Source organism: Coturnix japonica, chromosome 5, assembly GCF_001577835.2.
Source record: "Coturnix japonica isolate 7356 chromosome 5, Coturnix japonica 2.1, whole genome shotgun sequence".
Lineage (NCBI taxonomy): Eukaryota > Metazoa > Chordata > Aves > Galliformes > Phasianidae > Coturnix > Coturnix japonica.
In genome coordinates, this window is record NC_029520.1 from 856,343 (window position 1) to 884,169 (window position 27,827).

At 47.1% G+C, this 27,827-nt stretch overlaps 1 protein-coding gene across 4 annotated transcripts; it reads left to right on the forward strand.

The window, feature by feature from the left end:
• The first annotated feature begins 157 nt into the window (after nt 1–157).
• BAHD1 (bromo adjacent homology domain containing 1) lies at nt 158–27,734 on the forward strand. Of its 4 annotated transcripts, none has more exons than XM_015863241.2 (7): nt 158–263; nt 15,044–16,684; nt 18,765–19,126; nt 20,196–20,355; nt 21,286–21,362; nt 23,062–23,153; nt 24,550–27,734. In XM_015863241.2, the coding sequence occupies exons 2-7, from the start codon at nt 15,061–15,063 to the stop codon at nt 24,737–24,739; spliced, it is 2,505 nt and encodes an 834-aa protein (XP_015718727.1). In that variant the 5' UTR covers nt 158–263; nt 15,044–15,060; the 3' UTR covers nt 24,740–27,734. The 4 variants fall into 4 exon arrangements, with proteins under 4 accessions (XP_015718727.1, XP_015718729.1, XP_015718728.1 ...); XM_015863243.2 differs by having other exon boundaries at nt 179–278; XM_015863242.2 differs by lacking the exon at nt 158–263 and adding an exon at nt 12,615–12,766.
• Nucleotides 27,735–27,827: the final 93 nt, after the last annotated feature.

Here is a 27,827-nt window from a genome sequence, read left to right on the forward strand (position 1 = left end):
CCCTTCTCCTTCTCCCTTCCCTCAGCCCCCGCCCCCCCCTCCCCTCCCTCCGGCCCCCGCCCCGCTCCGCTCCCGGCCTCTGCGCGCCGCCCGCCCGGGCCGCGCCGGATCGCGACGCCCTGCGGCGAGGGCGGGCGGCGGCGGCGGGGGACAGCGCGCCTCATCCCGCCTCATCCCCATCCCGGTGCCGGCGGAGGAGGCGGCGCTGACGCAGCAGCGCGGAGCGCCGCGTTCGGCCGCCGCTGGGTCCCGCCCCACCCGCGGTGAGTCCCCACGCGGTGAGGACGGAGCAGGTGCCGGGCCGCGGGGCCGCGGGGAACTTGAAGCGGGGGGTGGGAAGCGGCAGGTCGGGGGGGCCGGGCCCGGGAGGGCAGGTGCGGGCGGCGGTTGGTTGCGGGGCCGGGCCTGCGGCGGGGCCGCTCCCCTGGGGCTCGGCGGGACAAAGGCGGCGAGGCCGGGGGGGGGCGGCTCCTGAGGGGGAGCGGCTCCGCGTCGGTCAGCGCTGAGGCGGCCCCTTGACGGGGGGGAGCGGCCCCGAGTGAAGCGGCTCCTGGAGGGAACGTCCCCGCGTGGGTCTGTGTGAGGAGAGCGGCCAGAAGCGAGTCCTGGGGGGAGCGGCCCTGCGTGACTGTACGGCGAGAAGTTGGCAGCGGGCGGCTGCGTTTTGCATCACCCCAGCCATAATCCCTCTATCTTTGCACCCTCACGGACTCCTTGATTTGTGAGACATCCCCGTTTTGCCCCACGCCCGGTGCAGGTGCCCGAGTTTGGCTTTACATCCCCGTCTCTTCGCCCCTTCCTCTTTGAGCCGCACTTGCCCCTTCGCGCATCTCTCCCCGTTGGACCCGTTGCTCCGTTTCCTCTTCTTCTTTTGTGTAGCCGAGCTCCTAATGGAGGCGGCTTTGCTGGCTCCCTCTTTTCCAGCTGCTTCCACGAGACCAGCGCATGTGACCGGGCCAAGCTTTGAGAACTTGAGGGGGGGAAAGAGGGGAAAAAAAACCCCACAACATTCGGGGTCTGTTCTCATTGCTGCCTTTTCCTTCCCGTTCTCCTTGTGGAAGAGGTTTGCTTGGATTTTAACACACACCCCCTTCGCTGTCCCCCCACCCCCACCTCGAAGTCAGAATTGTCGGGAGCTTTGGGATACTCGATCCATTCGGCACTTAGCTGCAATTAATGGCTTGAGCCTTTCGGTCCCACTGATGAGCATTTGGTTTTGGGGTGTTCAGATTCTCAGCTGAAGGGCTTCATGTGGGTGTGATAAGGACTGATGCTTTGGAAATGTGGATGTGGCTGAAATAGCAGCGTGGCTTTACCAGGAATATCCTGCTAACGTGTTCATCCTGAACCATCCTTCGTGTGTGTCAGCTCTGGGCTCCCTCAGTCCTTCCTGTGTTCAGCTGGAGCTCTTGTGGTTGTGATTTACCAGCGCTTTAACTTATTATTTTTAACTTAAGCATTGATTTCTGTTTGTTTTCCTAATGATTTAAGTGCGGTGATGGAGCAGCAGCATGGCTTTCCTACCCACTGTGTCTGTGGTGATGTGTAGTATTGCTCCTGGGGTATCAAATAGGCTGGAAAACCCCAAACTTGTGGGGTGAAAGAAGGGGGAGTGGGAGATCCTTCCTGGATGGGCTGACAGCAATGATTAAATAGCACGATTGTACTGAGAACTGTGGTGTTGAGGGGTAAAAACAGTTGGAACCTTACTTTTGTAGCCCAAATGCTGTTGTTTTAGAAGCTGCTGGGTTCTTTTGACTGAGTTTGAGGTTGTGCTTTGTCGTTCTTAGGCAGATTGATGCCAGTGGTGTTGGTTGTTACTGTGTGATTGTGGGGCTGTATAGACTGGGGGATATCCTGTAGAGATGGAGCTTGGTCGTTATATTCGGGAAGTCGAGCAGGTGAATCTGGTGTGCAGAGCTATGCCCAGGTGTGCAAATGGTGTGTGGATTTTTGTGCCTCATCATTGAACTGCAGCACTGCAGCCCGTGGCAACAACAAACCACTGCTTCCTGCCCAAGCAGCCGAGCTAATGAAGTTCCAGCTCTCGTGATGTTAATAATACATGAAACAGCAGTTTGGGTAAGTGGGAAATAGGAAATGTGGAATAGAAGCACCTGAAAGAAGCTGTAAAATTACAAATAGTGTGTTGTGCCATGGGCTGGCATCGCTCTGGATATCTCTGTATATGATGCTAAGGGAAGTGTGGCAGCTTTTAGGGGCTTTCCTCCCAACCCATAAGGCTTTTTGACAGTCTGTTTTGTTTTGCTTCACAAGAATCTTCCCTTGAAAGAATGGGGTGAAGGCAATGTTATGTCAGTGAAATGAGGGAGTGATGTTGTCATGAAAGTGAAGGCATAGGGTATCATTAAGCAGAATAAATGCAGATCTGGTTGAAGATGAATTCGTTTTGTACCTGTTCTCTCCCTTCTGTCAATATTTGGGAATCAGGGTTTAATTAATCTGTTAAATGGTATTTCTTCACGTGACGCAGGCAGAACCCTATGGAAGATAGGGCAGAAAATGAAGCTGGGTGCATCAAATGTGGTCAGCTGAGACAGACAGGCAGCCTGAGCCTCTTTGTTAAATAGTTTCTTGACATCTCTGAATGAGCATGGATGCCTTAATATAAACCCCAAAGAATGTTTCAGGTGAGACGTGGGACACTTGTGCTCATTGCCTGCTGTGTTCAAGCAGTACCTGGGCTTGCCTGTGTTAAGCAGTGGGGACAGTGGGTCCTTCCTTGGCTGGTTAAAGAGCTGTGAAAACACGCAGTGTAGTTTGCTGTGATGCTGGTGGCTCTGAGCAAACACACTTGGTGTGTGTAACTACACTGTTAGCAGCAGAGCGTGGCAAATAAACACCTATTAAGACAGGAAAGGAATGTGTGTCAGCTCGCTGAGAGCACAGCACGACCAGGGTCTTGCTTGAAGCTTCTCATGCAGGAGCGCTGCTTCTACCACCTTCTAAAAACCCTGCCTTACAGATGCATCTTCATTAAGATGTTTGCTTTGCTTACTGCTAAGGGCTGCTTCCAGCTGTTCTTTTCACAGCTCTCCCTTAGCTGTTTGAGTGTCCCAGCTTGCGGTAGGGGATTTCATGAGGTGCTGACTGCGGCGCTGGGATGAAGAACAGCCTCGCTGTGATGGAGGGAGCAGGGCAGGGAGGCTTTGCACGTGTCGTGGCCATCTCTGTCCCCTGCAGAAGCAGAGCGGTGTGGCAGCATAGCTGCTCTCAAGGCCACGTGCTGGGAATTGCACGCAGAGCAGGTGGGCTCGGCATGGCCGAGTCGGGATGTATTTGGCACCTGGAGTGGTGGGATTTGTGCTCAATTACATCACGTTTGGGAATAAGGCGATGCTTTGCCTCCGAGCTGCAGGTTGCTGTGTTCCTTGTGTCCTGATTTTCTGGAACAAAGGTGTGACTAAAGGAGAAAACAACGATTTTCCCCCCTGCTTTGTAAGCCGTATCACAGGAATCCTTTCTGGCACCCATTGTTCTTCAGGCAGTTTCTTTTTTGAAGGGCTTTCTCCTGCTTGGCTTTGAGCGTGTGCAGCCTGCTCAGCTTGGCAGGCTGGGTTTGTATGAAAGATCTGGTGTTTTAGTGTCTGCTGGCGTATCAATATTTCAAGTTATTTACGATGCTCTCAGAAATAAAAAGGAGGCGCTTCCCTTTCAATTGACTCGACTCAGACAGCTTTGCTGACGTCTCGTTTCCAGCTCCTGAATGATCATCCTTGATATCAAATCCCAGCTCTATAGATGCACGGAGCAGCGTGGGCACCGCTGCCTTATCCCTGCACCGTGCACGGCCTTCTATTGTTCCTGGCTGTGGCCTGTGCAAAGCGCTGAAAATAGCCCGTCTGCCTTCGTGCTGCACAGCGTTCTGTGGTGTCCTCTTTGTGTCTTTGCCTGCTGAATACCTACCTTGGGCTCCCATCCGCAGCCAAGGAGCTGTGGGCATGCATGGAGGAGAGGCTGGAGCTGACTTTTGCAGGCTGGAGGGGCAGGGACTGTGATGGGGAGCGTGGCTGAGCAGCAGCACCGCGATGCTCACAGCACTGCTCGAGTCAGAAAGTGCCTGCTCAGAGCAGAGCCTTTGCTGGGGAACTTCTTTCAACTGGAATTGTTTTTAACGAGACCCTAAAATGGAGGGGATTTGCTGAGGGAGCCGGCGTTATGTGAGCGTGCCGGGGGAGTGAGCGTGTTCTGGCTGATCTGGGAACAGCGTGGAAGGGAAAAGGATTTGTGGAGGAGGGTATTAATGCATCTCCCTCTGCAGAGGGAGGATGGAGGTGCAGTGCGGAAGCAAACAGCAATAATCATATTGATGAACAGGAGGGATGAGTAAAGTGAAGGATGATGAGGGACACCCGTGGGAACACAATCTTTTTCTTTTTTTTTTTTTTTTAAATTTAATTATTATTTAGCAAATCAACATGCAGATATGCAAGGAGCATGTTTGAGTTTGTTTCTTTGTCTAGCTTGCAGTCAGTGCAGGAAACCAAAGCTGGAGGTGGTTTGGATCTCTCCAGTGTGAGGAAGACAGCAGAGGAAAGACCTTCAAGATCATCAAGTCCAGCTGCAGCCCATCCATCCTTCCCTAACTCTAACAACCCTCCGCTAAATCAAGTCACTGAGCACCACATCCAAACAGTTTCTAAACACATCCAGGGGTGGTGACTCAGCCACCTCTCTGGGGAGCCCATTCCAATGCTTAACCATCCCTTCTGTAAAGGAATTCTTTTTGATATCCAACCTAAACCTCCCCTGGTGCAACTTGAGGCCATTTCCCCTCATCCTGTCATCAGCAAAAAGAGACCCACTCCACTTCAGGTGTTTGAAGAGAGCAGTAATGTCTCCTCTCAGCCTCCTCTTCCCCAGACTGAACAGCCCCAGTTCCTTCAGTCACACCCCATAGGGCAGATTCTGCAAGCCCTTCCCCAGCCTTGTTGCCATTCTTTGGACCTGCTCCAGCACCTCAACATCCTTTCTGTAGAGAGGTGCCCAAAACTGAGCACAGTACTCAAGGTGAGGCCTCACCAATGCTGAGTACAGGGGCAGGATGACTTCCTTGGGGAGCCTTATGTCAGTGGAGACAGGATGTCTGTGCCCCTGCTCCCTCTCAAGAGCCCTATCATTTCTTCCTCCCATTCTTAGGTGCTTTCTTTAAAGAGTGATATCTAGGAATATTATTACTGGGGATTTCTACCATCTTTCTCGTGTTCTGGTTGCAAAGAGGCAAAGTGTTTCGAAGCTGGGAGAGGACAAACAGCCCAATTAGGGAAGCACTGTTTAGTCAGCCTTAAAATAGAAATCAAAAACGTCATTTCCGTTTGTTCCAATATCCATTTTATTTTCAGGTAGTGGAAGAAGAGCCATAGAATAACTGTTTCAGAATAAATTACTGGCTGTTCTGAGACCTCTGTAAAGGTATGAAGACCCTGCACCTCTTGATGCTGAGCAGCAAGGAAGATGCAGTTTTGCTTACAGACTGTAAGCAAGTACAGTGAGTAATTGCTGACCTTGCCTAAGGTTCTGCCTCAAGGCTCATTGCCAAATAATTAGGCGATTGTTGAGCTTTCCACAAAGTATGGAGGGCTTCAGGGGTGGTTTTTGCACTGATATTGTGACTTATCCTGAGAGTTGGCCTTGAATTTCAGGCTGTTCAAAACTCCATCTGTCCACTGAGTGAATGTCAATCCAATTTAGGCTTGCATATGCTTCCAAGGAAACCACTGGAGGCAGTGGTGAGAAATGGACCATGGAGGGGCAGGAAGGCAAGCACACCAGAGACATTTCTGCTTTTCAGTACTCCAACATGATTAAAACCTGGTTAACTGTAAAACCCTGGACAGACCAGTGTGTGGAGTACTTCCTTCTTTAGTGTGATAGGTGCTGCTGTAAGAACTGGAGTAGCAGGTGAGTATCTGGCTCTTGGCTCCTGCTCGCTCATACCTTAGAAGAGCTGCTATACCTTGAGGCTCATCTCCCACCCAAGACAAAAGGAAACCTGAAAAGTTACCCTGAGCAGAAAGTGACGGGATTTGTTGCTCTCTTATTATGCAGCCCCCTTAGCCTACTGTGTGGACCATCACAGAGAACTAATGGGACTTTGACATCCACAGGACTCTGAAAAGCTTCTCTGCTCTTTGCTCCGCGGCTGTATGGAGTCAAGAGACAAAATTTGCACTTGGTTTCTGTCCAGAATAAATGAGTTTTCCACCGTTAATACGAATTCCCCTTTAATTGAAAGCTTAAATTCTCTAGCAGCCAGAATTGCCTTGCTTTACAGAGGGAGGTGTACTTCTGACTGTTAATACAACCTTGAATAAGACGTTTATCTTGGTTATTGGAAGGAGTAGAGAGGTTCTCACTTTGGAGCTCTAAACCTGATTGCTATCTGTCATTTTAGTTTAAAGAATGCTGCTAGCTTGCTCAGATTTAAAAATGTTTTACTGTGACAAATAGCTGGAGCAGAAGCTGAAATCCTGGTATCTGGGGATATCCTGCATGGGTATATTGTATCCTTGTATATTGTAACTGTAGGCTGAGGCTGAAGCTCCTCAGCTCAAAGCCCTTTGCAGCTGTCGTCCAGCATCAGATCAGATCCTCTTTGGATCAAATCTCTGGATATTTGGACTGCCAACAGCAAAACTGGCTCCCGTAGTCTTGGGCTCTGGGACAACGTGGTGGTGCAGAGCGTGGGGGCTTTGCAGCGCGTGGTTATTTATCAGCTGCTTACCCATCTGTGTCTGTGTGTACTGTGGGTAAGCCAAGCCTGCTGCATCCAGCTTTCTTCTCTCTTCCAGCAGCTCCTGGAAACTTTCTGCTGGTTCTTCCGCCGTTCAGTCGGTAGCTGTGAGTGTCTCCCGCTGCCACTTTGGCTCAGTGACAGCTGGCAGCTCCTCCAGCTGCAGGCACCTCTCTCCAGTCAGATTTACAGCAATCCGGTTCAGGGTTTTGTCTGCTGGAGGCCGTAGTTCCAAACTGCTCATGTCAGCTACCCTGGTGCTCTTGTGCAGGTAACTTAGATGTAGGAGGACATTTCTTTTCCCCAAGCCTCCACCCCATGTGTTGGGCACCTGATGTGTTCTGCTCTTTCAGCTCAGCCAGCATTCTCAGATCCCAGAGCTGATGATCAAGGAGCGATGCTGTTTAGTTTCTCCGCTTGCCAGTGCTCAGAGTTCACTGAAAGTTTTGTTCTTTTCTGCCCTGTACTTTCCTTGAAGCCAGAGCTGGAGAAGGGCACAGAGTGTCTGTGAAATGCCGAGGTGTTTGTGAAGTGCGTGTAGTGTATAGCACTTAAAGGGTTTTGTCCCATCTAACGTGTTTGGATATTTTGAAGTCACGGCGTGACTTCAAGGGACCTTCCTGAAAATCCAGTTGGAGGCACCTATGATGCTTCCGTAAAACTAAGCTGAACTGCTTAAAAGCTTTGTGGTTCCAAAGAGGACACCTTAATTACACTTTCCTTTTTGCCAGCACTTAGATGTCAGCTTATCCTTTAGAGCTCAAGCTTGCTTAATGGTTACCTGCTCTGGTCTGAAAATTGAAGTCTTCAAAGACCTGAAGTTGGTGGCTTCTCCTTGGGATGAAACAATGCCTCTGTTCAAGGCAAATGCTGAAATAGGCCCTTCTTATGGCTGCAAGCAAAATGGCTGGTGTGAAAAGCATTGGGTGTAACATAGGTGAGGTATTCACTATGCTAGCCTGGAAGCAAGCTGTACATTTTGGTGCTCAGGAGTTTACGTGCACCAGAAAATATCTGCCCTGTACATGAGCTTCTGCAATTACATGGTATGGGGCAGTTGCATCACTTGTTTGTGTTAACTAGTCTGTTTTTGTTTTTTTTTTTTCCCATGATATCTTTTGGAAAGTGCTGTTAGCCTGAGATTTTGATGCTAGATGGATGTGGGAATCAGGAGGAAGATGCATTACTGAACATATGTGTTCTTAGAACCAGGCAGTGAAAAATCACCCGTGAGTTTTCCAGCACCTGCACTAACTGTATTGGCCCTGTTGCCACATACCTGCTGGCAGCATAGGATGTAGAAAAGGACCTTGGAGTGGTTGTAATGAACCCTGCTGTGGGGCAGGGGATGAGCTGTACCAAAACATTGCTGACAGCTGTTCTTCCAACCTTTTATGTTTAACCTCGACTTCTTGTGGCAGTCTGATGCTTATTCTAGCCCAGCAGGAGGGAAGGATGCAGGCAGAATCTTTTCAAATCTCCCTTAGTGCAGTGTAAGTCCTTCTCATCCCCTGGAGAATGCCATATTGCCAGTTTACACATTACAGACTTTTTTTCTCCACCCTTTTAATTGCATGACTTCAGCCCCTACGCCCTCTCCTTGCTGGTTGCTCTTACTCCCTCACTGCTCTGTGGCTTGTTCTGCACTGGATGCAGCACAAAGACACGAGCTGGAGCCTGTTCCCCTGTCCTTCCATCCAGCATTTTTGGATGTTCACTCTAGAATGATGTTTGTTTCTTCCTAACAGTTGTCTGTTCAACTTGCATTCCTTAATAAACCCTAATAAGCTCCCTACTGTGGGGTGCCACCTCGCTGACCATTTGCGTTTATGCCACTGATTATTCTTGCCTGTCTTACCTTCCAGCTGTGCAAAATCCAATGGAACTAGGAAAGTACTTCAGTGTCATTAAATGGTTCACCGTACTGAGAGCACCTTATCGCACCTATTGCTCGGAAAGCCAGGCATGTTTAATCACTCCCTCTCTAAATGGCCAAACAGTGTCATGCACTTGTAGGTATATAAATGCAAGTTAATGACTGGATATAAAACAAATCACTCCCAGCCCAGATGTGGAAATGCTGTCCGGTCCATTTGGAGGGAATGTGTGTTGCCACGACTGATCAAACGTGGATGGCAGAAAATGTGTGTGTTAAGTATATACATCTAATGATGTGGGTAAAGGATGAAGGAATTGGGCCAGCTTCTAATGGCAGTTAAATGTGCTTCAGATGAAGTGATGTTCCTGCAACTGGGCTTTGAATTTCAAAAGCAGCTGGGGTCTGAATTGCCTCTGTTTGGTGTGTGGTTTCTATCAGTTTCATATCTATGAACAGTACTGGAGGTATGTAGCATCCAACTCTTTTGCTTGGGAGTCTGCTCTCATGTGATTTTTGCAGGATTAGAATCACAGATATGCTCCCATAGCTCTTCTCCTCTGCTCAGGACCTGCAGTTATGTAGGCATTGAGTCCCTTTGCTTCCCTGGGTTCAAACAAAATTAGGTTGGCATTAGGTTGGGACTGCTGTTCCTTCTGCCAAGTCCACTTGACAGCATTGCACAGTCCATGTGAGATATTTAGGTTTCCCAGGCCCCAGTAATCCAGCAAAGAGCTAATGCTGGGCACTTAAAAACCTTAAAGGTCTAATTGCTTAGTAATGAAAAGTGTAATGACCAAGCTGAGTGACTGGTGGAGGTTCAGTCTGTTGTGATAAAGACATTATTAACATAAAACCTGTTTCTTCTTGCACCAGTGCAGCTGTGATTTAGGTTTTCCTGCAAGTTGAGCTCTCAAATCTACAACCATCTCCTACCTTTCTACCTGCTGCATGTCTTTCAATGTCCCATTACCCTAATGGTGAGCCAGCTAATGACCCGTTCTATACGAAAACATCCAGCTCCAGAGAACTCTGCTTGACTTCAGCTGTGCAGGTGAGCACACCAGCAGAGGAATGAAGACACTTAATCTCTTTGGAGATACCAGGGGGTGCTGCAGCACCATGCACTTGTGCTATTCTTTTATTTTTTGAGTGCATTAAGCAGTTGAGCTGTGAAATTTGAAGAGGAATCTATACCTTTTCCCTTTTTGAAGCTGCAGGCTTCTAGTTCTGTCTGATTTATGAGAGTATCCCAATTTCGGCCACACGTGAACTACTACTCCAGTGCTAAGTTCAAATACAGTAGTGTCAGCTCCAGTTGTAAGGTCTGCTTGGTATTCAGTGTGGCTTTGTGATATGGAGAGGAGCTGGCAGGGATGCACCTGCTGCTGGAATCACCAAAGGTGGCACAGTTTGCATGTGTCATCCATAGGATCACAGCATACCTTGAATTATTCAAGCTGAATGGCTGGAGAAAGTTGGTGAAGTGGTTGTGGAAGAGGGTGGTGATATTATGTCGAAGAGCTTTCATATGAAGCATAGACCAGGAGCTGATCTGGCATTTGCAAGCACAGGGATTTCCTCTGCCTTATCTGGGCTTTCATCACAGGGTGTGTGTGGGGTTTGGTTAGTCACACTTGCTGCTATTTGCTTTTTTAAAGGTTGATTTTGAGAGGTGAGAAGCCAATGGTGGGCTTTGTGCTGCGGGAATAATTACAGTGTTTGCATTGGCAAAGAAATGGTTTCTCTTTGGGCAGGGGGTTGGCATTCTCTGTGTTTCTTTGTTTATGTCTAATAACGTGGCTGGATGTTATTTTTCCTCAGGGTCTCTGAATTGCCTTGTGCACAAGCAGGCAGTTTAGAAAGAGCATGTGAAGCCAGTGGCTCTTGGGGTGGCCGTGGGTTCCTGCTGGTGCTGCTGAGAGGCTCCTTGGATGACTGCAGGTTGAGCACTGCTCACTGGGGCTATGGACAGTGTAAGAACAGACAGAGAGATTTAAATCTGGCTTCCCTGTGAAGTGCTTTATAGCACTGCCACTAGGTAAGATCTGAAAGCAGATAACCAAGGATGGGACAGACTCTCCCAGGAGATCAGCTGTGCAACTTCTCTGTTGGGGTGTTAACAGGTCTAGTTCCTGTTTATGCAAGTGGTCAGCTGTCAAGCAGGGAGTGCACCCCTGCATGTTTTGTTCTCAGTGTGCCGTTGCTTCCAGATAGGCACAGCACTTCAATTTTAAAGCATCTGATGGTAATTGCTGTTGCTTCAGCATGGCAATTTATCATGGGTCACATGTTCTTCAGTACTTGCAGCAACGTGGCTGAGGCATGGGCTTTCACAACTGAGCTGTAATTGCTAGTGTAGGACCAGGGAGCGGAGCAAGCAGTCCATAAACTTGTGGAGAGCCTCTTTTGATGGTACAAGAGGTGGAGCAAACCCCACATCCTGTTCTAGTTGTTCTGTGTGTCTAAGGTTGAAGTGATGCTCCTGGGACTTGCACAGCATTTAGACAATTCAGCCTGGGATACCTGACAGTTCTGTGCTTTACTCACATTTCCAAGTGATCCTGGCAGGCTTCCTTCATGCAACACATGCTTTATAGTGCTGAGAACGATCTGACTTTAAAAGCAGCGGGGAGAAAGGAGCCAGTCCTCCCAGCACTTAAAGTTATGGAGCTGTTGTCACAGCATAAGCTGCACCAATTCAAAGGAACAGAACATCTTCCAGTGCACAAGGACTGGAAGTCAGCAAAACAATGCTGCACATGGAGAGGAAGATTCATGTCGTTGTAACTCTTTGTTTGTTATTGAAGTGCCACATGAATTAGAAGCTTGAAAAGCTTTACGTTTCTGTTCTTTTTGGCATCATCTCCTTGGAACCAGCGCATCTCCATAGTGAAGCTTAGGAAGGGAAGTGGTACTTGAATGGGTAGTCCCAGACTGGTGTCTTTTAATTTCACTTGCAATCAAGTGATGGAGAGACAGATGCTGCAGCTGCATGATTACAGAAAATGCAGCTGTTAAGACACTTGCCTCATTAGCAGGCAAAGAAGCAGCAGCTCTCTGAAGACTTGGGAGCGCTTTTACTACAGCACAAAATTAGACCAGTGCATTTCTGTTTGAATTTCCTCTGTCCGATGTGGTCTGCAGCTCTCAGTATAATTCCTTCAAACTGATCCAGTTTGAGGAAGGGGGGATAGCGACTTCATCTATGAGAATGCTCAGTGGGTTTGGAATGCTGAGGGTTAGGCCAAGCTGCCTTGTCAAAGTCATTCCACTTCTTAAGTAAGCTGTCAGTGTTTCCTCACCTCCCATTTGTTGCACGCAGGAGATGGGTGGTTCTGCCGTAAGTATTTTCATTTTCAGTTCTTCAGATTATGTTGGGATTTCTTTTCTGGGAATAGTTAGTTTTTCCTCCTTGCTTTGTGAAGCCCTACAAAGGTGACCAGAGGAGCCCTGACGCTTCCTTCCCAGCTGAAAGCGAGTAGCTGGTCTTGGTGAGCTCTGTGTGACTGATTTCTAAAGCATCATAGGCTACTGAAGTTTCAAGCAGCATTTGGAAGCTCTGCTTGTGTGTTATGCTGGGGAAAGAGGAGTTAATGGACTCCAGGTAAGGGGAGCAAGCTGGTAAGACTGCTTGGTGCCTATTTCTGAATGCATGCTCATAACTAAATCAGCACTTAATTCATGTTGTTTGTCTTCTTGCCTGTCTCTGTATACAGCATCCAAAACTTGTAGTGGCATCACTGCAGCGCTCCAGCAGAAAGCTCATAGTGGCTCTTTCTGTACCTGTATATGAACACAGGGAGATGAGAAATGCAGCAGATCCTCAGGGCTGAGAGTGCTTTCAGAGAAAAGTCGAGAGTCTTTCTCTGTAAGAGATGTTAAGGATCACATCTAACATCTAAAATGCTGCAGTTGGCTTCTGGGAGGGGGGCTGGGGGGGGAATGAGGTGTGTGTGTGTGGGGGGGGAGGGAGATGTATGAAGCCAATACAGCACAAATTCTCAGATGTTTAGTTCTTCCTTTGCAGAGAAGTGCTTTATAGTGTTCTAGCAGCTGAGCTCTGAGAGAGGGGGAGAACCTGAAGACCAGGCAACAAGGAGATCCATGCAGACATATCCTCATTTTACTGACAAGTAATTAATAAAAGCCTGTGATTGCTTGATTAGTCTTGTGTCAAAAGCTCATGCAACTGAGACTCTCTAAAATGAACTGTGTTGAATCTTGGTGCTTTTCCCCCTTTGGTGTGATTTTGACTATCTCTAATGTCATCTTTGCAAGTTCAGCTCGATTGTTTTGCTCCACGTTCCCAGCTGCAGTTGTCAGTGATGAAAGCTGTTGTGGAGTATTACCTGTAAATATGCCACAACATGCAAGACAATGATACCTGTGCTGCACCAGAATACGGATCTTGCCTCTGGGCTTTGGTGGTTTTATTGCAGTGGGAGGAAATGTATGTATTAAAAATCCACATTCATGTGGAGTACCGTAAAAGAAAGCATTCCTATGCTTATATTCCAGGAAAGGTACTTAAGCTATTGTTTGTCTTTACCCTCCCCATGGAGTCAAACAGGGAAGACTATCACTCTTGCTGTTGCTGTTAATGATTCTCCTCTTTGTTGGTGAAAAAATCCCCTTTCTTCAATCTGCCCCAGCCTTCTTTATATCTTTTGAGCATATCTGGTATGAACAAGGTTATATCTCAAGTACTCAGTTTTTAATAGGTCTCTTCCTCATTCAAGCACTGATGGGCTGTAAAACCCAGCATGTGATAGGTGAGTAGTGGTAGTCAGGAGGTAACTGCTGCTCACAGGATGTTGGTGAGAACTACAGGAGACAGAGGTAACTGATGCTGGTTTTTAAGACAAATCCTACTTGTTTCTTCTGGGTTTCTCCCATCTCAGCTGGAGGGCTCCATCTTTTGTTGGGGACAACAGAAAATAGGTTCAGAGGTGTAAAAGGAACCACAGGCCTGTATGGGAGATATTATCTTCCCTAGGGCATGGTTCTGTAGGATGCTTGGTCTACCACTGTCAGACCTTGGTTTGCATGCTTTAAATAGAAATTCTCATGCTAACTCCAAAGGTTGTGTGTGTTTAACGTGTCAGCTTGTGCAAGAATTAATCTGATTTTGAGGGAACTTGTCAGTCTGAATTGATAACCCTAATTTCCAGAACTGGTATTGCTGATCGGAACCAACATGGGTATATGCATAAACGTTTGCTCCCCACAGAGTGCTGCAGTTGAGGCACATAAGCTATAGGAGTTATCCCTTGTGTAATGGGACGTAAGGGTTCCATTACCTTGAGACACCTTGGAAAGAGTCTAATATCTGCAGAATAACGTGCAGGCCACGGTAGCTTTCAATTCCTAGTTTTCTTTTAGTTAATGCGTATGTAAGCAAGTCAGTTAAAGCACAGTGGGTCTATTTCAAATAGATAATCTAATTATCAGCTTGATTAAACCATATCAAATGAACGGTTCTTGTAATTTGGTAGCTTTGTTCTCTTCGCTACAGATGCAGTAGCTTTAATTAGCAGCCTCAGAAGTAGCAGACCTGTGCTGATTGCGTCAATTGAGAGGTGTTGCAGCTGGATACTTGATGTGGAGGGAATCAGACTGCTCCTATATCGGTGCTAATCCGTAGGCTGGCACTTTGTTGCCAATAACAGGAGTCTGACTGCTTCATAAATACCATTACATGCAAGAAATAGCCCTTTTCTGCTGTTTCCTCTGCTCAGACACAGGCTTAATTAAATTGATTTCTCTAGTCAATTAGGCTTTCTTTTTAAAACGTTTGTAGATATTGCCTACCGTATCCCTTCTTAGCTTTAAACTCACCTGTGAATGTGTGTTCTTTTGGACTGCAGCATCCCTCAGTTATCTGACATAAGCCAACCACAGGTCTCTTGCTGAAGCCAGCACCTGGCCAAACAAACTGCTGGGATGAAGCTGTTCCTTTGGCATTGCTTGCCAGCTTCTCCAAGCCCACTCAGCAGTAAGATGCTGCTCTTTGTATAGCCAGGAAGCCTAGGGCATGGTGAAAGGTGAGCAACCAACCTCTGCTACTGATACAGGATGAAAGCACTTGGGGCTTGTCTGCCTTTCTTTGGCATTGCTTTAGTGGGGATCTCACTTGGGCTGGGAGCTGGGTAAAGCTGGCTATATCCTGGTTTTCCTGGTTCCTGTGTCACCTCGCCTTTAATTGCTATCATGTTCTGTAGCTTAGTATTAACCCACGTCTCGCTGCATCCTGCCTCCTAATTGGCTTAACTGGCTGTCACCCAAAAAGGCTTGACCATGTATCGCAACAAGTTTCCCCAAGTATTTCCTAATTGACACTTGACGTGTTGTGAGGAGATGAGTCCCTCTTGTCTGTATTAATCAGCGTGTTTTCTTCTGCTTGTTCTCAGGACTGGACATTGATCCTATGACGCATGCCCGGAAGAAACAACTTTTCCTTCTGAAGCATCCAGCTGGTTCTGCTGGCCAGGTTTCATCACCCACAGGCAACAGGAGGATGGACAGGACACAGGCGGAGTGCGGCGAGCAAAGGGATGGGGATGCTGCTGAGGCTGCCAGCAGTTTGAGTGGGTTTGTGGGGACAAGCAAAAGCAAGAATTTGCAGGAAGTCCGAAAGACGTACCCGCTGCGGAGACGTCTGCACCCTTCAATGAACAAAAAGACCTGTAAAGTGCTTCTCACCAGGCTGGAAGATGTGGCTGGATCTCTGTCCAAAGAGACCCAGAGCTGCAAAAAAAAGGACCTTCCCAGCTGGGTGGAGGAGTTGGGGCCCACTTTTTTTGCTGAACAAGTTAAACCTGTGGGAGCGGGCAGGAGTGATTCAGCTGGGGAAAAGTGCACAGTAACTTATCCAGGGACAGAGGAAGACCTTGATGCTGCTCCTTCAGAGCCCAGGAAACGCAGGCTGGCCTCTCTGAATGCAGAGGCTGTGAACAATCTGCTCTTTGAGCGGGACGATGGCTTGTTGTCTGGCAGGCGCTTTCGGAGGGACACTGCCAAAGCCAGTGGAGACTGTACTGCCAAGAGCTTGCATTGCAAGGCAGGTGACAGCTGGCCTGCCTTGGAGAAAACAGCTGTAAAAACAGGTAAAGGCAAAAACCGGCAGGAGCCCAGTCAGAAATACGGTAGCTGTGACCATTCACTGGATGAGGTCTTTGATGATGGGTTAAGGAGAGAGGATAGTACCATCTCCTATCATCCCACCCCAAAGAGACTGGCCAGCCTGAACGCTGTGGCTTTCTTGAAGCTGACCCATGAGAAAGACCAGCCCCTGAAGCAGAGGAGTAAGTCAGACGGGGAGGGCAAGTCTGAGAACCAGTGTTCAAAGTCTACGCTAAAATGGGCCAAAGCCAATAGGAAGAATTGTGTCAAGTCCAAAAAGGAAGCGACCAGCTTAAAAATGGAAGGTCAGCATAGCTGGCGAGGGCTCACCCTGGGTGCCTTTGGGAAGGCAGAACAGCAGGACTCCTCTAGGCTCTACAGGAAAGCCCAACCTGTCCCTTATGAATCGCAGTCTAGTACAGAGGGTTTTTACGATAGACTGCCTTTGCTTATGGGCGGGCAAGCTGCCATGAAGCCCGAGTATGGAAGGCCTGGAGAGAAATCCCCAACTCCCAAACAGGAATTTCATCAGCCTTCCTTTCCTGTGCAGCAGTTCCCTCCTTTGCCCGTTCCTGGGAATCACACGGATTGTGGCTGTCTCTATGAATCCTCAGATCTGACTCCGTTGAACAGGTTTTATGTTTGTTATGGCCAAAGTGGATACCGTGGCTACTCTCACTGCTCAGTTTACTCCAAGGACGAAGTTTTGCAGCCTGCTACCTGTGAAGGGCTCTTGGTATCGCCTGGTTCCTTGCCATCAGGCGCTCATTTCCAGCCGCTCCACTGGTGCAGCTCACCATACTGCTGTGGAGAAGGAACAGCCATCAACAGCTACAGTGTCTGCGGCGTTGTCCATGTGCCAGATGGCAGGATCAGCAGTGTGCACACAGGACGGAACAGCTACCCCTACAAAATGCCTTTTGCAGCAGGTACGGTACAAAGCATGAGGATGTTTTCCTAGGAACACTGAGCAAGATGAGGGCTGCTCTGGGGGGCAGTGCTGATTATCTTGTGGCATATCAAAGTTTAAGATCTCTGCCATGGATCAAAAAGAACCCATGTTTTACCTACCCCTGTTTTCAGCCCAGAGGGTTTCTCCCCACTAAGAGGTCCTATTGGTGTGGAAAACACGGAGTTGCTGAAAGACTTGAGGCAGTGAGGAGATGACTTGTGACTTGCTAAGCTGGAACTAGCTGCTTTGATCTATGCAAAATGAGTGTCTTCAGTTCCTAGATGCTCTGCAAGCCTTCTCTCTATCCTGCACCATGGTGCCATTCTGTTCCCTATAGCTTGCTTTTGGTACTGAAGCATCCCTGCAGAGCAGTGTGGGGAAGCAGGCAGTGCCTCTGTTGTTAAGACTCTTGATGTTGAAAGCTGTGTAGGGGATGCAATCTGGTAAGGCTTTATAGATCCGATCAGGCAGGGCTGTGCAGTTATTCAGTTTGAGTCTGCTGGTTGGACTGATGCTTGAATTTCTATGTAGTGATGTAAGTGCTGGTACGTTGTTAGCTTGGTGGACAGCAGTCCTATATTTAATCTTTAACAACACTGGAAAATCAGGCACTGAAGTGGGGGCAAGCAGCGGTGTAAGGTGTAGGGTACTTGTTTGCCTGGCTTATTTCTGTCCCGTTTGTTTGGGTTTTGCTTTTTTTTTTCTCCCAAACTTTGTACTTCATTGGCTTTGCTATTTAAACCCATCTTTTTGAAATATTAAAAGCTGGGTTGTTGTGCTGTGTTTACCAGACGCCAGTGCTTTGTGTAAAAGCCATCAAGCTAGTCGCTGCCGCTTGCAAGCGCTGCAGTCTTTAGACAAAGCTGCTGCTTCAGCTTCTGGGAGTGTAAACACGAGTGTCTCAGTTAACTGTGTGCATGTGTTCAAGTCAAAGGAAGGCATGATTTAGCCACTCCAAACAGATTCTCAGGTAGGCAGATGGAGTTTTGGTTCAGCTCTCAGTTTGAGCAAGGCATTGTCGTCTCCTGTTGTAGGAGGCTACTGAAACTGGGGAGCATTTGGTTGAAGTCTAATTTCCATTTTCCTGACATCTCTCTGCTGTAGTGGTGCAGCTTCCTACAGCAGGAGTTTGACAGTGTTAGTGCCTTTTAAAGCTTGCAAGAAACGAGCTCAGCAGTGCGTTCTTGTCTGACACTTTTCTGCATAGTGCCCCGAGGTCATGTCACACAATACTTAGTTCCTGAAATATTTCATGCCACTGCCTCCAGCTTCATGCAAGCAGGACTCAAGCGGTGTAGATAGGCTTTGTTGGGAGTTCATCCCTCCCTGCAAACAGAGTGATTCCTTCTGGTGCTGGCAGCAGTAGTACAGGTGTGTATTTACTCCCAGTGTACCATCTCACTGCTACAGTCTTTCTCTGGATTTAGAAGCCTTCAATATCAGAATAATTCAGACTTTGTTTTTCAGACTGAAGGAGGTTTACCAACTTTTTAACAGGGGTTTATAATTAAGAGGTGGCTTTTGCATATGTGTGTGCCTCTGAATTCTCATCCTTCCCTTGAGTGGGTTATTTTAAGGAATTAAAGAATGACACTGGAAGCAGCAGGCTCCCATCTGAGAGCTCACCCTGATACTTAGGATCCAGTGTTATGTACAGAGTGGTTTGCTTTGTCTGCCTTACTTGGTACACTCGGGGTGTTCAACTTCCAACCTAAAAGGGCTTTTGTGAATGAAACAGGCACAGTGTGGTTCACTGCCCTATGGATCCTGTGCCTTCTGAGTGTGTGCTACTGACTGGCATGACAAGGGGATTTCAGCTGGGTTTGTTGTAGTGCACTGTCATCAGCAGTAACATGTTGGAGGCACAGAAATAAAGATATATGCTTTTAGAATCCCTTGACAGTGCAAAATGAAATTACAATGTGAAGGACCTTTATGGCTATAATTCAGTTAAGAGAATTTCAGAGGAAAGAGGTGGTACTCCGGGACAGTCTTGACAGTGTAATAGTCTTAAATATCAAACAAGGTAACTGCCTCTTTCTCTTCCCTTCTCTTAGAAGGCTGCAAGTCTCTGGACCAGCTGAACCTCACAATTCCGGTGGCAGGGCACCCTGCATCGCCTGCCCACCCGCTCTCAGGATGTCCTGTACCCAGCGTGCCGCCAGCTGCAGAACCTGTTCCTCATCTGCAGACTCCCAACTCTGACCCTCAGACCATGGCCCGTGAATGTCCCCAGAGCTCAAAGCCTCCCAGTGGCTCCAAATCTGGTCTCCGAAATATGCCAGGCTGTCTGCATGCCTCTGACAGCAAAACGGTGGGAGGCCATTCCCATCCAAAGCAACAGCGCATCAGCAGGCGAAGAGCCACTAATGGCTGGATACCTGTTGGCACAGCCTGCGAGAAGGCTGTCTATGTTGTGGTAGGTGTCTGGAGTACTGTAGTGTTTTTTGGTTTTCTTGTTTTGTTGTATTTTTTTTTTTTTTTGGTGTATCCATATGAGCATCGTCAGGTTTGGGAGGGGTGTTTTGGCTTTTGTTTCAAGGTATCGGTGGTTGCTGGTTGTCCAGTGTTCTAGAAGACAAGCTGTGGATCAGCAGCCTTTTGGCTGGGTTTTGAAGCTGACCTGTTGGCTTTGTTTTTCTCATATTACATTGCACAGCATGATGGGCAGTTTGCAGAGGATGGAAAACCTGCCACTCTGTGCTAGCATCAGCTGAAATGCTGTCATGATGAATAATTTGGCATTTATGAGGGTGGCACCTGCTGCACCTGTGAGTCCATCTTATAGGGAGATCAGCTTCCAGCTTCCTCCTGGACTAGGTCAAACCTGTTTTGAGGAGCAACTAAGTTGAAGGAAAAGTTAATATCCTTCATCTTACATGTAGGATCTATGGGCATGAGGGTTAGAACGCATTTGATGTCTGGGAAGGTGGGACAAGGCATTGACCGTGCTCACTGAATGTCATGGCAAGGGAAGCTGTGAACCTGGAGATGGGTCTGTTTTATCCACTGTTCAGACTCCGTGCTTTTTGCCTGCAGAACTGAAGGAGCTAGATTTAATTTGAAAGAAGTACACGTACCACTGTCTGATTGATGAGCTGTTCCTTTCTGCCAGACTAGGCAGGAAGAATAGCTCTGTTTTGTCTTTTGCTTTGAGTATGGTGGCCCCATGTCGCCTACATTTGTTTGGGTGCTATTCCATGATGAACTTTCTTCACTTACAAATGCCCTATCCGTAGAAGTAAGTATTTTGACCCAAACTTTGCTTTTATAAACCAATATAGTGGAAATAAGGGTGCTCTGATGGGCCTTATGTTATATAACTTCTCTTAGAGCTCTCTTAGAGTGGAAAGACTTGGCCCTGAGCAGGCTTAGTCAAGTTCTTAATTCACAGCAGGACCAAAGGAGTCTTGGATTGGACTAGCAAACAATGAACTAACTGATTGCCTGTATGCTTGGGTTGCTCTTTCTTTGTGCCAATGCTGTAGAATGAACCCGAGCCAGCTGTTCGCAAGAGCTATCAGGCTGTGGAGAGAGATGGGGAGATTATCCGGGTACGAGATACCGTCCTCTTGAAATCAGGACCCAGGAAGAAATCTATGCCATATGTTGCGAAGATATCGGCTCTGTGGGAAGACCCCAAAACAGGTACTGTGCCGTAAGGGTCCATTTAGCCTCTGTGTTAGGTAGATGAGAGCAAGCTGGATCCAGGGAAGTGGTGGATCTTGGAGAGCTGCAAGCTTTTTAGGGCACTCAGCTGCTGCCAGATTGGGTGGCAAAGGGGAAGAGATTAGTCCCATGGCTTTAGTTTGGGTTGTTCTAGGATCTTGTTAATTACTGGCCTGGAACTGGTAATTAAAATCTTCCTGGTCATGAAAGCACGTAATATCTGCCAGCTGCTATCTTAGCAATGATTTCCTTTATAATTCCATAGAAGCAGGCATCTCAGGAGCTGTTATTTATTCAGATGCTCCATCCAGTTGTGGGGCTGAGGGTTGGTATGGGGCATAGGCACATCGGCAGAAGTTCTTGGTGGGCCCTGTAAAGAGTCATTTGAGTGTTTGGTTTTGATGTTAAGGTCCTGTATCTGATTAGCAATGGCTGAGCCAAGAACACTGTGCCAGATATTTCAAGGTTATATGCCAAATATTTCTAGCTTGAAAGGAAGAAGAAGAAAAAGTGTTGTGTTGTGTGTTTTTAATAGCAAGTGGTAGTGGTGTTAATGTGGGAGTTAAGACCACAAGCACTAATCTTTGGATGATCATCTTTTCAGATCGTAAGCTGGAGTGGAGCCTTTTTATTTAAGGGAAGCATTTAGTTTTTGTTCATAACTCACCTCTGTGATGATGTAACGGAAGTAGAAGGGGGCGAAGGTGCAGTGGAAAAGCAGCATGACTGACTTAATACAGCTCCTTGCTGTAAGAAAAGGGTACCTAGATCAGTATGAAATATTTATCACAGCACAGCTGTCTCAATGTGAGAGCTATGGAAATGAAAGAGATGAAGCAGGAGGAGGCAGTGGGGAAAAACACTGCAACAAAACCAAGTCTTGACGTCTTGCAATAAATCTTCTTGCAGGGGAGCTGATGATGAGCCTCCTGTGGTATTACAGACCAGAGCACACTCAGGGAGGCCGCAATCCCAGTATGCACCAGGTGAGAAATCCAAGTGTGGAACTTGAGGCAATGGTCTCTTGGTACGTCCCATGTTCTTGTAAGAAACGGGGGAGTAGCCTGAGGATCTTCCTGCATTCTGATTCCTGCAGAATTTCAGATGCGTCATCCTCTCCTTGTGTAGATCTCGAGCAAAACTTGGTGCTGTTGATCATAAATGTTGCCGGCTTCCCAAAGTGCGTAAAGAGAACTAAAGGCTGATTTGAGGATGTTGTGCCAATGTAAAGGAATCCACTTTTAAGAAGAAAAAATGTGTGAGTCACTGTGACTTCACACCTTACTCAGCTTTGCTTGGACTTGCTTTGGGTGGCAGAACAGCTGTTTCCAAACTAAACGAAGAGAATTTACTGCTGTTTTCAGCCCCCCAAAATCCTTTTTTTTTTTTTCCCGTTTAAAAATGGAACGGAATGGGAGAACAGGCCTGGGGAGCAGCCAGGGAATTGTACCATTCTGATTCACAGGGCACAGTTGAGTTCCTAAGTCAAAATGTGGTATATTGTATTTTTCTGGTCCGTAATTAAAGCATGACAAGTTACATTTCAATGCAGAGAGAGCACCGGTATTCAGCTCAGGAGGAACTGAACCACTTTTTGCACACCTGCTTAATTACACAAGACTTCAAATGAGAGATTGCCTTGTAGGCTGAGTAGCTGCGATAGGCTTGCCAAAGATGACTCAGATAATTTTGATGTAAGGAGTAGAGCTAAACCTCAATGTGCAGAAGCAGGGTGTGGTGTTTTCAGTTTCTCTGATTAAGCTTGTCCCCACACAGTGGCCCTGTTTTGAGTCTTTGCTTTTAACTGTTTCCTCAGGGCTGTCAGCAGGAGTGCAGCCTGCAGGTAACACTTCCAGACTTGTGCAAAGCATCCTTATTGCCTCAGATCATCTTTGCTGATCTAACCACATCTGAAATTCTTTAAAACTGTTCCATCTGGGTTGCCCCATATTTAACCAGAGCCAAGTTTCCTACACTGCCCTGGGAGAAAAATGGCTATTACTACTTCCCTCACTAAAACAGTCTTTTAAATTGAATTGAGATGAAGAAATAGACAGAAAAGAATGGGTTGTTTTATCTTTGATATAAAGATAAATTAGGAAGGCCCTAGTACTGTGTGACAGGCCAGTAGTTAAGATGACAAAGTGCCATTCAACCTCTGTTTCTACTCTTAGCTATACAGATGATTGGGAAGGGTTTCCAGCATTGGAAAGGGAGAATGAATGAACAACACCCCTGGGAGCTCAGAGGAATGTGTGGGTGGGGAGCACTCCAACCTTCTGCCTGCAGAAGCATCACTCACTGGGTTTTCTGGATGTAGTCTGGCTCCACCCATATGAACTCTGTACAAAGTCAGGTTTAGGATAAGTTGGAGCAAATGCAGCTTACGTAGGAGTTCTCTTCTTCAGCTTCCTGTGTCCTCTGTAAGAGAGGAGGGTGTGGATGCTTGGCCTCACAGAGCATCAGGGGTGTTTAATGATGGGATGCTGGATAAAAATTCTGGTACTCACTATAAGTGGGTCACAAGACACCTGCAAAGTGTCAGTATTATTGGAAATACTGGCTCTAAAGAATATCTGCTTTGAGCATGCTTTTGTCTCCTCCCCTTTGAGGTGGTGTAGAGCTGCCTTTACCTCCCTGGGGCTCCTGGCCAGCTGGGTGACCTCCTGTTTTCTTCTCTTGCAGAATGAGATCTTTGCATCCCGACATCAGGATGAAAACAGTGTTGCCTGCATAGAGGAGAAGTGCTACGTGCTGACCTTTGCAGAGTACTGCAGGTAGGTGGTGCTCTTAACTTGCTGCTGTTCCTGAGACCTGCATCTGTCTCTATCACTTGTCACTCTTTCCTTTTCCAGCCATTACCCAGCAGAATAGTCCCTGCCCTACAGTTTGGTCTAGGTGTAATTGGATGAATTTTACTCTCTCTACGTACAGGTCTAGTACTGTAACCTGGGAGTGCTTCCTCCATGCTAGACTTGTTACATATCTCATTGTCTGGAAGTCACCTTATACATCCATCCCCAATGATACACAGATGCTATGACTATAACTTCAACATGTCAGTACTGCTACTGGATCCTTGTATATTTGCTTGCAAACCTGGGTGTTTTTGACAAAACAGAGCATTCAAATTTAAGGCTGCCAACATTGGATTTATTAAACCCATCAGAAAACGAGGGTTGAATGGGCACACAGCTCTGTAACACAAAATAGTGCTTGAAATGTCTTCAGTTTTGCTGGGCATATCTGGATGACTTTTGACTCTTACAATAGAGAGAACAGCAAAGCACCCAGTATACAGATATCTCTTTTTCCCCATTAGTCTGTTAATCTTAAAAGTGCTAGTGCAGTTGATAGAACTAAGCTTTTTTTCCTGTTGCTCTTAGACTGTCGTGGAGGACAGGTTTATCCCTGACCTAGAACTACTTGACATGCCATGCTGCAACCAGCTTTCTTTTAAACAGGATAGTTGGTGTTGAAAACCTGTGTGTGAGGGAAATGCATGTATACACTGTGATGTGAAGCTGACTTGAGTGTTTACAAAACTGGTGTTATTTTTTGTTTGACTCAGGAGCTTGTCTCTAACCTGACTTGACTCCAGCTCCTCCAGGATCACCCCTGTAGGCATACAGTGTTTGGTCACCAGGACCTGAAGCCAATGTGTGCTGCAGAGTCTTGCTCTAATAGCAAGGAGTGGCCCTTGTTGTGAGCTTTGGTTGAGAAAGTTGTATTTGACCCTTCAGCTTAAATGCTTTGTCACAATCTTGCAAGAAGGTAGCTGGAAAAAAACAAAAACAACACAGTACCTGTTGTACTCAGTTCACTTGCATCTGTTTAAGTGATGGCCCGATGTGCAAGACTTTGGGGGTGATAATTAACAAAAACAAGGCCAAAGTTAGTAAAGGTGAAATGGATTGCTGGAACATCTTTCCTATTGGATGGAGTCTGTCAGCATAGAAAGCAAAACCATTGTACTGCTTTGTGTGGTTCAGTGTGGGATCAAAAGCCATCCTGCTACAGAGCAAAGGTTAATTCTCCTACATGTTCCCTTCCCCTGTACCATTTATCCTTGGGCAGGCACGCTTATGAGAAAGACTGACACAAACAGCAGCAGTTGCGTGGTGAAAGACGTTGTGAATCCACGCTAATTCTTCCACTGTGATTGCATTGCAGATTCTGTGCCTTGGCAAAGCGTCGAGTTGAAGGGATCCCTGGCAGGAAAGCCATCATGGTTCCTCCCTCAGAAGAGTACTCCACACCTCTGCACCGCAAGGTGCCCGAGGACACTGACCCTGAGCTTGTTTTCCTCTGTCGTCACGTCTACGATTTCAGACACGGGCGCATCTTGAAGAACCCACAGTAGCATGGCTCTGCGTTGGGACTGCAGTGAGGGCGAGCAGCACTGGGGAGCTGATGGCAGGCCGGCAGGCTGGGACATCTGTGTGCTCCCACCCACTTACCTTTTGCTGCTTGCAGCCAAGAGCTCTCAGTGCTCTTTCCTCAGACTGAACAAGCATGCATGGGAGCAGATCCCTGTGGAGGAAGGCAGTGGTTGAAAGCACAGCACTTCGTTAAAAGCATAAATGAAAATATATACGTATAAAAATAAATATATGTATATAGATATAGGTACTTGCATATGTAAATCTATATCTATATATGTATCTAGAGATGCATATATTGGGAAGGGTTTGTAGGGGATAAAAGCCAGTAAGCTGAATCAGAGCCATTGTTGGTGGGAGTGGTGGGAAGACACAGGAGGGAGATGCGGTGGTGCGTTATGTGAGTCAAGCTGTGATAGTCCTGTGGTTCTCATGTGAAGTGGGAGGACTGAGACCGGTTCCTTGGCAGAGTGTAGGAGCCTCCTCTGTCCCAAAGGAAAGCGAGAGCTCCTTTGAAATACAGCGGTTGCTTTTGAAGCTACCTGGATGCAGAGTGGCCTTGTGTCACACTCAAGTATGTTTTGCAGGGAAGAGCTGTTCCTTTTTTTCTTCCTCATCTTTCTCTTCCCCTCACCTTCTTAAGAGCTGTTCTGCAATTCACTGCTTGGTCTTGGGCTTGGAAATCCATTCCAGCTCAGAGACAGAGAGGGACCCAGTGGGATTGATGGCTTTATTTTCTGGCGTGGCATTGTGGAGAGCTGTACTCACACCCACAGGATTGCAGCAGATGAGCATTGCCCTAAAGCTGGGAGCACACCAAGTGGGCTCCATTGGTGGAAACCAGGTTTTCTCTTCTGAGCACTGCCTGCTAATATAGCATAGATAGCTTTAGTAATAGAATTGGGTTTACTCTTTCTTTCAGTTCATGCATATGTAGTGTCCTTTAACACCATGTCCTCACTGTGAAGAAGCTAGATGGCAAAACACTTTAAGTGTTGCTTTTAGCTTTCTTTTTAATTCAGCCCCCCTTTATGTCTCTGTTCTGACTCTGAGTTTCTCATTGAAGCCACCAGCAGAGCTGTCTCAGTGCCGCCCTGCAGCTTCCTCCCCATCTCCAGACTCATCCTGTCATCTGAGCAAGCTCACCAAAGTGGCTTTGTGGCTCCTGAGAGGAACTGAGTATTGGGGAAGGGTTTGCATTGACAAATGCAACCTAAGCCTCGCAGATATTTCTTTGCCTCTTGCCTTACCTGTATAGATCCTAAGTAGACTTTAGCTTATTTCAATGCAAACTGTTGAAGCTGATTCTAAAGCAAACCAAAGGACAGTGTAACTGAGTCCGTTGAGTCAGCCACACCAAGCTGGGAATCCACATTTAGATTGCACTAATGTAAAGAATGAGAAACAACGCTGCATCGGCCTGTGTGCCTGTTGGCTGGAGCCACTCATTGAAATGTAGGGATCTGCATTTTTCTGCTTCTTGGGGGGGGGCTTCTGAACTCACGTGAAACAAACAGTGGAAGTATTGAAACTGCTTTAACATTGTCTTGTCAGTGGAAGTGGGAGAGAACAGCATTGGCTTGCTCCAGCAGCTGCATGCCTGGTCTGGAAAGAAAACCCCATGGCATCAAATCTGTTACATGGAAATAGCTTGGTAACGCCACAGATCTCCAGAATTGCTCTACATACCAAAGAGGGGAAGGTGTCTAGAAGAAGAGGACATAAGAGGAGAGGATGAGAACTGGCACCCACCGCAGTGGGACAGTAGGGCATGCATCTCTCTGCTGTTAGGGGACGATTTCTGCTCAGTGTTGCAGAAGATGCTTGCAAAGCCCTGTTGTCCTTGCCCAAGGGAGAGTGCCCAACTTTAGGAGGCGAGGTGCATGGGCAGGAATTTGTGTGCTAAGCATCATATCTCATTTATACCTCAAGATACTGCTAGTGTCAAAGTAATTGCTCAGATTTCTCCTTAACAATTAACTTGGACACTGGTGGTCTCTTGGAATGATTTAGTTAGGCTGCGTGATGCAGTGTCTCCCAGTGGGAATCAGGAGTGCTTTTGGGTGGATGAAAATGGCACGGGGTGGGGGGGAGGGAGCGTGGTGATGCTGGAGGATGGGGTTCCTGCTGGAAAAACAGAGCTGCTCCTGCCTGTCATGATAGAGGGGATCATGGGGGAACAGAGTGGCTGTGCCCTGGGTCCATGGGCATGTGGTGACAGCATGGAAGGTGACAGGCAGTCCTAAAAACACACAGTAAACTTGTTAGGGACACCCAACCTAAAGCAGGTGAACTGCCTGCAGCTGCCTTCCTCTAACCCAAGTGCTATCTGACGCAGGATTCAAGACCCAATGGCCAGGCAACCCTGAGCATTTCTGCACAGTCAGAGAAGGATTTGAAACTCAGCTTTGGAAACCACATTAACACGCTGAAATTCCTCCTTCTGACCCCTCTCCCCCCTCTATTCCCACCTTTGTCCTGGCTCCTCCCCAAGTGAAAGAGAAATTGCTTGCCCTGGGCGTAGAACAGGCTCTGCTGTGTCCAGAGAGGACAAATCCCAACTTCTCATGTTAGAATCTGCTTCAGGCCAAGAACATTGTTTTTGAGATTCACGTGGTCGCTTATGCTGTTGTGCGGACAGCATGTAAATGAATGGAAATGTCTTATCCATAATGAAAAAAAAATATTTCATGCTTTTTTAATCTATTAGATACGGAAATATTTTTTGAAACTGAAAATGCAGTCGGTAGAATTTAAATTGAAACGTAATACATGTAAAATATATTTTAGTTGATAATTTTTGTAAAATGCACTTTTTTTTGTGTCTCTTCCCCTGGTTTACCCCCCCAGAATCTGTATTTCAGTGTTTACAGATGGAATGAAAACATTCCCTATCTCCCCTTCTTCTGTGAGAAAGATATATTAGAATTCTTAAAAAAGAAATAAATTTGAGAAATGGTATTGATTTAGAAAACATATCAGTGCAGCTCTGTTCTTCTCTTCCTTTCCTGAGCTGGAGGTATAGTTAAGCACCCACCTTTTACAGAGGGAAGGTGCTGGAGGAACAGG